General features: G+C 51.9%; 1 protein-coding gene across 2 annotated transcripts; it reads right to left on the bottom strand.

Moving 5' to 3' along the window:
* Positions 1-1,227: 1,227 nt before the first annotated feature.
* On the bottom strand, positions 1,228-6,581 carry HAPLN2 (hyaluronan and proteoglycan link protein 2). Of its 2 annotated transcripts, XM_081307831.1 has the most exons (7): positions 6,293-6,581; positions 5,918-6,092; positions 3,293-3,403; positions 2,717-3,070; positions 2,419-2,535; positions 2,124-2,306; positions 1,228-1,810 (listed from the first exon to the last, which is right to left on the bottom strand). In XM_081307831.1, exons 1-7 carry the CDS (start codon positions 6,464-6,466, stop codon positions 1,530-1,532), a joined length of 1,395 nt encoding a protein of 464 aa, XP_081163957.1. In that variant the 5' UTR covers positions 6,467-6,581; the 3' UTR covers positions 1,228-1,529. The 2 variants fall into 2 exon arrangements, with proteins under 2 accessions (XP_081163957.1, XP_081163958.1); XM_081307832.1 differs by lacking the exon at positions 5,918-6,092 and having other exon boundaries at positions 6,293-6,384.
* Positions 6,582-9,335: the final 2,754 nt, after the last annotated feature.

The following is a 9,335-nucleotide window of genomic DNA, read 5'->3' as shown; positions in this document are numbered from 1 at the left end:
CTGGGAGACTGTCAAGATGTAAACACATTTTGAAATATGTTTAGGTCCACAGTATATTTGTTTTCTGGGGCCCAGAGGGCAGGCCTCGGGGTGTGCAGCTCTCCTAACAGGAGAACTAGAGGAACCCTAGGTGAGTGCGCGGCGCCCCCGCGTGGCACCTGTCGCAGTAACAGTCTGGGTTCTGGGGGGGGGTCCTGGGCCAGGAGACTTTCCTGCTCTCTCCCTTGGTCTGTGATAGCCCCCCCTTTTTTTTCACCTTTTAAAAATCACATTTATTTTTATACATTTACATATCCACATATTTCTAAATTTGATACATACCATCACATATCAGGTTTGAGTATTTGTACAGCATGTTTCTATATTTGGTAAGTTACATTTTAAATATTTTATTGCCTGTAGTATGCCTAGGGTGCTTCTTACTCCAGCGTTAAGCTTTGATTGTATTACCCTTATTGAAATATTTAGAATCTTTTAAGTCGTGACAAAGGCACCTAGGAAGTGGGCCCCAAAGATATGCTAGGCACTTTTACCTACACTTTTTAATTCTCAGTTTGGTCATTAATGTCCCCACTTCAACAAGGAGGCTGAGACCAGAGGGGTCAGAAAAGTCCTTCACCCACGTCCTTCATCCACTCCGCATTAGAGCCTCCATGTTCCTCTTCCTCCCCTTCCTCTTCTTGGAATCACAGGGTGACCCAGGTCGTCAGGTGTAGCCTGGGTGAGGGACTTCCAGCGCAGGTGTACCATCGCCCTCTCCTACTGCACCTGCGTGGCCTGCCCTGCCCAACAGGGGCATTGTTCCCCAAGTGCGACCAGGACACTGGGTCCCTAGTGTGTATGAACCCTCCAAGCGGGCCGTGGACTTTGCTCTCTGGGGACACTGAACTCACGGCCAGAACTTCACCCTTCAGGCCGCCCTGTTCCTCCAGCTGCTCCAGGAAGCTCCGCGCCGCGTCCAAATTGTGGCTCATGGCACCATCGGCCAGCAAGGTCGGGTCCAGTAGTTGCGCTCAGCGCTACCAGCCTGTGATAGCCCTTCTGTCGCAATGCTGTCTTCTGATAACCCATCCTTTGGAGGCAGTGGATCCCCTCCTCCTACCCTGTCTTCTCAGGCGCGCAGTCTGCACGCTGGGTCCCGGGTCATTCCTCCCGCACACCCACACCCCCACGCTTCCCAGCCTCATCAGACACGGAAGGTCCCCACGTTATTTTATTACTGTACGCAGAGGCCAGTTAATTCCTCGGGGCGACCCTCCGCCCTGTGTGTCTGCGTTCTCTGGGATAGGAACCCCGTGGGTCTGCGGTCCACGGGTCCAAGGGTCGCACGCAGCCGCGAGGGATGCCACCACCTCCCCTCCCCAAAGCCGGGCCAGCCGGAGTCCATGGCCCGAAGCCCCTGGCTGGGAAGGCAGGTCAGGACGGACCGCTCCGCGTGTGGCGTGACAGAAAGAAGGCTCCTGGGAAAGGGGCGGCAAGTGACCCCGCCACCACTCTTCTTGGCGGGCGCTGATGGGGGGCCGTGGATTCTACTCCGCGTAGCAGTAGGTCCCGTAGGCCGCCTGCTGGGGTCTGGGGAAGCCGAAGCTGCGCACCCCGGGGTCCGGGAGGCCCCCGCAGCGCGGCCTTGGCGCAGTGATGGGGAAGCGCACGCTGCCGTCCGCCAGCCAGCCGCCGTCGCATTGGTCCAGCCCCGAGAACTTCCAGGCGGCGTAGAGGTGCCCGACCTTGGCTACCACCGCCCCGCGCCGCCGGCACGCCGCGTGCGCTTCGGAGAGCGTCAGTCGCCCAGGCACGAAGAACACCTGGCCTAGGGACCAAAGCGGGGTCACTAGCCACGAGGAGCGGGGAGGCGCGGTGGCGCCAGGATTCAGACCCTCGGGCTGCGGAGCAGGGCGCAGGGCCAGCACCACTCGGGTGGTGGCAGAGAAAGGGTCGCGGCAACCGGATGCAGGTGGGTTTCGGAGCGGGGAAGGAGCCCCGGCGGCGGGCTGCTGGAGGGACGGCGGAACCTCGGGAAGGGAGGCCACCGCCCGCGACACGCGCTTTGCGCCCCGAATTTTCCGTCTCTATTCTTCAGACCCCGCCCCAAGTCCCAGTGGCCGGCTCCCTCCGCCCCTCACCTGCCAGAGCCGAGGTGAAGCAGAAGGCGTCGTAGCGGTCGCGCTTGCGGTCGCGTGGCCCGTAGCTGCGGATGCCCGGCCGCCCTCGGCCGCCGCACGGAGCGCGCGCGGTGAGCACGGGGTAGCGCACGGAGCCCTCCAGCAGCCAGCCCGCGTTACACCAGTCCAGCCCCTCGGTCCACGCTGCGCAGGGCGGAGGGCGGGGGAAGACAGGCGTCAAGTCACCGGGCTCTCCGGTTGGGCCCCCGGTGACACCCGGGGTGGGGTCGGGCGGTGCCGGGGCTTGGCCGCTCACCCTGGTACAGCTGGCTGTAAGTGGCCAGGCGTCCGTCCTGCTCCTCGCACGCCTGCTTCGCCTCGTAGTAATTGAACTGGTACCGGCCGCGGCTGGGTTGGTAGGGAAACACCACACCTGCCGGGGCGGGGAGTCGGGCGGGGCGACAGGTGGGCGGAGGGGAGAAGAGGGCGGCGCGGCCTGGGGAAGCTGCTGCGAGGACCCGGGAGCGGCGGGACGGTGCTGGGACGGAGTTCTGGGAGACCCGCGCCAGGCGACCCTGTCCAGGGAGGAACAGAAGGCCGCGGAAGGGCCTCACCTTCTAGGCGCAAGGTCAGCGCCACGCTCTCGTCCTCGAGGCCGTTGACGAGCTCGCAGCGGTACCGGCCCTCGTCCTCCAAGCGCACGCCCTCGATGACCAGGGAGGCGTCCAGGCGATGGCCCCTACGCATCCTGGCGCGCCCTCCCAGAGGCCCATAGCCCCGGGCGTGCAGTCCGTTGGTGATGAGGATCAGTGTCTCCCGGAGCTCCCCGGGCTCCACTTTGCTCCAGCGTACCTTGTAACTGGGAGGCGAGGCGCCCAGGACGCAGGGTAGCGTGGCCGTGGCCCCACGACGAGAGTGAATGACCTCGTGGATGGGGGGCAGGAGGTAGTGGGGGCCCGGGTGGAATGCTGGGCAGAGGGGGCCACAGTGGCAGGAACCCCCTGATCCTCACTGCCCCAAGTGCCCATGCAGACCCTGCCCCCAGAGACTTTCCCCTGGTCCCCTGACCCTCTCCATTGCCCATTCCTCACTGACTCTCCTAGTACCTCTAACAGCGGCCCTTTCCATCTTCCCACCCCTGATGGCTCCCCCCAGTGTGTTCCAGGTTCTGGGCTGGGCTGGGGTCTTACCTGAATCCCCCAGGGCTTTGTGGAAGATAGCAAAGGCCCAAGGGAGAAGGAGTCGGCACAGTGCAGGAAGGGTGAGGCCACCTGGCATGATGAGCCGTCGGAAGGCACGGTCTGCAGGGCACAAAAGGGGCATTCCCTAGGACTGGGGGGAATGGGGTGGGGAAAGAAGAACCCCCTTAGGAACTCCCGGAGGGAGCTATCCAACTGGGAAGCCCAGGGGGCAGAAAAGGAGCTGGTGACAAAAGGAAGGTATGGCGAGGGGAGGGAGTAAAGACCCCACCCACTCTGCCAGAGGGCCATCCCTCTTCCTGGCCCACCTCTCCTCCATCAGCAGGTCCTGATATAGCATCTCTGTCCCCTCCCATCCCAGGTGCTACTTCCTGAGCGTGCCATCCAGTTGTCATCTCCAGTCTGTTCCCCCCACACCCTTTCTCCATCCCAAATTCAGAATAAATATAACCTTGACATCTCCTGCTTGAAACAGTGGCTCCCCAGTCTCCCGACTACAGCTTCCCAATCTCCCTATGATCCAGTCTCCCCTGCACGGCTGAAATCGGCCCGGTGCTGTCCCTCACCATCCCCCACTCTTCACTGTGCTCCAGACATGCTGGACTTCTGGCAAATTCCAAAGCAGCCCAAGTTGAAGGTCACGTCCTTTACACAGGCATCAGTTGGCCCCCACCCCCTCTGGGAAAACTTTTCTCATTCCCAGTTTGCTATACTGTAGTGCACTGTGATCTAATGTACTGGACTGGGGATTGTTTTTCCTTAGAAGTAATTTTATTAGTATCTAACCTAATGGTGTGCATTTGAAAATAATCATGTGCATGTGTAGATTATATAAGTGAGGTTTTCCAGAAGTTATAAAGTATAAAATTATAAAGCCATAAAAACTATTTCAGGACTGTGGTTGTGGCTCAGTGGTAGAGCACTTGCCCAGCATACAAGAGCACTTGCCCAGCATACAAGAGGCACTGGATTTGATCCTCAGCACTATATAAAAATCAACCAATCAATCCATATATTTAAAAACTATTTCAAATGCAATTGTCTATTTTGTCAGACGATTCCCCCCTTCTTTGTCATATCTATTTTAAATTAGACTGAGGACCCCTTGACCTGGTTTTATTTTCAAATGTGGCTCTTCCACATCCTAACTGTAGAACTTTAAACAAGTTATTTAACCTCTCTCTGCCTCCTGTCTGCATTAGTAAAATGTGGATAATAATAGCATACCTACCTCACTGAGTAGTAAGTAGTTGTGAGGATTTGATGAATTAATATGGTAAATGTAAAGTGTTTAAAGCAGTTCCTGATACAGAATGTGTGTGTGTGTGTGTGTGTGTGTGTGTGTGTGTGTGTGTGTGTGTTTGAGTGCTTTCATCACCATCATCTCCGGTTCTTAGCTCTTGTTTGTGACACACAGTAGGAGTGTCTGTGGGTGTTTTAATGAATGAACTTATGTTAAGGACCTCTGATAGGAAGAGAGAGGGTATGGGGAGAGCAAGGAAACTTCCTGAAGAGTAGCCAGAAATCTAAAGAACTGAGCTCCATCTTCCTGCAAATGAGGGCCAGACACTAACGTGCTGGAGAAACAGTTTAGACATAAGTAAGAAGTTCCCAGTGATTCAAAGTGAGAGTACTTGGGACAGGATCTGAATGAGAGACCCTCTTGCACTGTTAGGAAAACCTGCTAAATAAGGGTGACCATGGCCAGGTGTAGTGGCACACACCTGTGATTCCTGCAGCTGGGAGGCTGAGGCAGGAGGACTGTGAGTGCAAAGGCAGCCTCAGCAACTTATCAAGGCACTAAACAACTCAGGGAGACCCTGTCTCTAAATAAAATACAAAAAAGGGCTGGGGATGTGGCTCAGTGGTTAAGTGCTCCTGGGTTCAATCCTCAGTTACCCACCCCCACCAAAAAAAAAAAGAGTGACATGAGAACTGACATTGAATCTGGAACCAACTATAATGACAGCTAGCATCAACATCTTAAATGTTCAACATGTATAAAGACATGAATTGGCGTGAACATACTTTATACAAAGATATGAAAAATTGTGCTCTATATGTGTAATAAGAATTATAATACATTCTACTGTCATGTATTTTTAAAAAATAAATAAATAATTTTAAAAAGAACTCTGAAATGACTAAAAAAATGTTTAAAGTCAAATATGCCTGACACCACTTCAAGCACTTTGTGTATATACTTATATACATAAGTGTGTATTTCCCCTTCCTAGCAATCCTGTGAGGACAGGAACTAACAAACACCACATGACACATGTTGAAACAAAGGTGCACACTTTTTAGGAAACTTCAGTGTGGTCACATAGTAAGAGGAAGGATCTGCTGGGATTTGAACCCAGATCTGACAAGCTCTTTATCACTGATCTATATTTCTGTATTGTTTAAAAAATATTTTCTTGTCAATGGACGTTTATTTATATATTTATATGTGGTGCTGAAAATCTAACCCAGTACCTCCCACATGCTAAGCAAGTGCTCTACCACCGAGCCACAACCCCAGCCCCATATATTTCTGTAGTTTAAAATGAGTCCACATAGTGTTTTCATCCTCTTGCCAAAAATGACATGGTAGCCAGCAGCCCCATTGCCTACCTGTGAGTAGCTGGTCTCTTTCAGAGACGAAGGGAGCAATGCTCAAGGCAGTCAAGTGGGTCCTGGTAAAGGTGTATCTGGGTCTCTCTGGAAGTCCAAGCACTTTGAAGCCCCAGGGCTTGAGCACTTGACCAACGTGGTTACTCCCTTTATACCTGTGAGAAAGGCTTCCTCCCTGTGCTCAAAGAAGAAGAAGAGTGCTGGAAGCGTCTCTCAACCATCAGTCACTAAGCCAGGCTAAGTGACCTGTGTCCAGCCCCGCACCTTTATCTGTGGAGCTCACCGTCCTGGGACCAGGAGGAGATGATGGGCTTGGAATGAGGGGTGGGAACCAGGAGGGAAGATGGAGTAAAGGGTCAGCTCAGAACTGATTACCTGGAAGAGTGCAGAAAGCAGGTGCCTTGTTTCTTCTAAACGCTCCTGAACCAGAAGGGGGTGGACTGACCAGTGGGCGTGAAGGTGTAGGTGGGATGGGAATGAACCCTGAATGTGGCTCACAGATCCATAGCAGTCAAGCTCGGTTCCTCTGCATTTCCATGTGGGTCTCATTTAGGCAGCTCCTCTACCTCCCGTCCCAGCATCTTTGCCCACCGGTGGCATCTGGGTGTGCATGGCCCTTTGGGAAGAGGCTCTTAAGGTGGGCTGCTTCAAGGAAGCTGACCCCTTCTATCCAGCTCTGCCCTCCCCATCTGTCTGTCTGTCCTTTCCTTCTCTGTTCCCACCCATCGGAAGCACAATTTCCCATTGTCTCTGTCTTTCCCCCTATTGTTGACTAACAGGGCCCCTTTCTTTATGCCGTGGGTAATGGCAACGAAATGTCAACAGCTGGGGATGTGGGATGCAGGACCGGCTGGCACATACCACCGGAAAAAGAGCCTGGGTGGGGGGCGGGTTCGGGACAGGAATTGACATCCAAGGAGAAGAGAATGGGCTGAGGGGGAGAGAACAGGTGGTGGGAAGGTTGAAATGGGGTCTTCCTCAGAATTTCAAGTTGCAAGATTCTGAAGAGATTTTATCTGAGTCCAGGGGAGTGGCCTGGTGCTACTATTAATGCAGAGACATAGAAGAGGTGGAAATTAGAAGAGGAAGAGGACTTTTCTTTCTTCCTTTTTTTTTTGGGGGGGGGTACCAGGGATTGTACCCAGGGGACTTAGCACTGAATAAACCACACCCCCAGCGCTTTTTATATTTTATTTAGAGACAGGATCTCACTAAGTTGCTTAGGACCTCACTAAATTGCTGAGGCTGGCTTTGAACTTGCGATCCTCCTGCCTCAGCTTCCCAAGCCACTGGGATTACAAGTGTGTGCCAGTGTGCCTGGCTTAAAGTCTTTCTGTTGAGGGATGATTCACATATTCAAAGAGCACACAGATCTTAAGTGTAAGATCAATGACTTTTTAACCTGTGTACACATCATGAACACAGGTAACCCCCTCCAGATCAAGATACAAAACATTCCCAACAATCCAGAATAAATCCAACTCCTTTTTGTTTGCTATCAAAGCAGATGAAGGACTCCCACTATACATCCCCATTAATAGTTGTTTAGGAAAATTCAGGGCTTTAAATGGCTTCTTAGCTTTTTTTTTTCTCTCTGCTGAGCAAACCTACATCTGTAGCCTTGGGTTTCTAGAACCATACAGTTCCAGAACTGGGGGTCACCTCAGAACAGTGAGCTTCCTCATTTACCAGATGAAGAAGAAATGGGGAAAAGGGTGGTTTGTCCCAAACCAGAACTTTCTGCTTTTTCCACAAATCCCTCTTTGGTTTCTCTTCAAGTCACAAGAGCTCCAGGTTCTCACTTGGACCACACAAGGGCACCCCAGTTATACTCTTCAGGGGTCCAGTTGGCTGTATTCCTTCTGTTCACTCCATCCCTGTCCCCAAGCCTTTCCTTCCTCCTCCCTGGACAGTCTCTCATGAGAGAAGACAAATAGCCCCCTGTCTCCTCGCACAGGACGCCCTGATCCAGTGCATCTGATTGGCTTCTTCCCAGAACAAAGAGAGGGAGAGGGAGAGGGAGAGGGAGAGGGAGAGGGAGAGGGAGAGGGAGAGGGAGAGGGAGAAGGATGGGAGGGGAGTGTAAATGGCTTCGCAGCAGCCTGGATGGTTGTCTCTTTCCCAGGTTCACGGATCCTCCTCCTCTCCTCCAAATCACTTCTTAACTGTGGCTGGAAGTCTTTGGTGTGTGAACCCATAAAGGCTGAGCAGGGCAGAGAGGAAGGCCTTGAAGTATTTGATAGACACAAGAGGAACCCTTTGAGGACATCCAGAAAGGGTCAGTGACTGTTGGAGATCACATAGTAATTAAGTAGCCCAGATAGCTCATCTCCAACGCTAGAGGAGTTCTTCCTTGCCACGAAAGAAGAATCCCTCCAAATGTAGAAAAAGGTGAAAAGAGGATTGCTTTGTCTCTCTCCCTCCCGCCCCGTTGTGTTTTGTTTTATTTTCTACTGAGCCACATAACACCCACTCCACTTTTAAAATTTTTATTTTTTTATTATTTATTTATTTATTTATTTATTTACTTTGGTGCCAGGAATTGAACCCAGGGCTGCTTAACCTCTGAGCCACACCCTCAGCCCTTTTTTATTTGTTTGAGACAGGGTCTCACTAAGTTGCTGAGGCTGACCTCCAATTTGTGATCCTCTTGTCTCAGCCTCCCTGGTTGCTTGGATTACAGGTGTACACTGTGTACACCACTATGCCCAGCTTTTTTTTTTTTTTCTAAATCTTATTTTAAGGTAGGGTTCTGCTAAGTTGCCCAGACTGGCTTTGAATCAGTGTGGGCAATTTGTGAGCCAGCCTCCCAAATCTCTGGGATTACAGGTGTGCACAGCCCCTCCCAGGTAATTTGGATAAACATAAAAATGTTAGGCCTAGGGCTGTGGATACAGCTCAATGGTAGAGTGCCCGCCTGGCATGGGAGAAGCCCTGGACCCCACAGAAAATTTAAAAAGAATCCAAAAAGCCAGGCACAATGGTACACACCTAGTAATCCCAACTACTCAGGATACTGAGGGAGGAGGAGCACAAGCTCTAGACCAGCCTAAGCACCTTAGCAAGACCCTGTCTCAAAATAAAATTAAAAGGGCCAGAAATGTTTCTCAGTCATACAGAACCCCTGGGTTCAATCCCCACAAAAATACATATATAAAATAAAATGAAATTAAGGTTAGGAGTGTAGTTTAGTGATAGAGCTTTTGCTTCGCAAGAGCAAGGCCTTGAATTGGGTTCAATCCCCAGCACCGAAGAAAAAATGAAAATTCCCCTTTAACACTTTGTTATCTATCCTTCCAATCGTGCAAGGCAGTTATATATTATACATTTACATTTCCATACATTATACATATAATTTAAATGGTAACATGCAATACGAAAGAGCGCCAGCAGGTGGAGCAAGAGGGCTGCGTCACCG

This window comes from Spermophilus citellus (genome assembly GCF_964194105.1).
Source record: "Spermophilus citellus genome assembly, chromosome: 9".
NCBI classification, from domain to species: Eukaryota; Metazoa; Chordata; class Mammalia; order Rodentia; family Sciuridae; genus Spermophilus; species Spermophilus citellus.
The sequence above is the reverse complement of the archived record's forward strand: the minus strand, read 5'-3'. Positions and strand labels throughout refer to the sequence as shown.

What these genes read in the sequence shown, in the direction of transcription:
- HAPLN2 (XM_081307831.1), bottom strand. Translation starts at nt 6,466, where the DNA reads ATGAGACCCACATGGAAATGCAGAGGAACCGAGCTTGACTGCTATGGA. An exon ending in TGCTTTCTGCACTCTTCCAG is followed by an intron (nt 6,093 to 6,292) that starts GTAATCAGTTCT and finishes CTTTGAGCACAG; the next exon opens with GGAGGAAGCCTTTCTCACAG. An exon ending in TTACAGCCAGCTGTACCAGG is followed by an intron (nt 2,307 to 2,418) that starts GTGAGCGGCCAA and finishes CGCCCTGCGCAG; the next exon opens with CGTGGACCGAGGGGCTGGAC.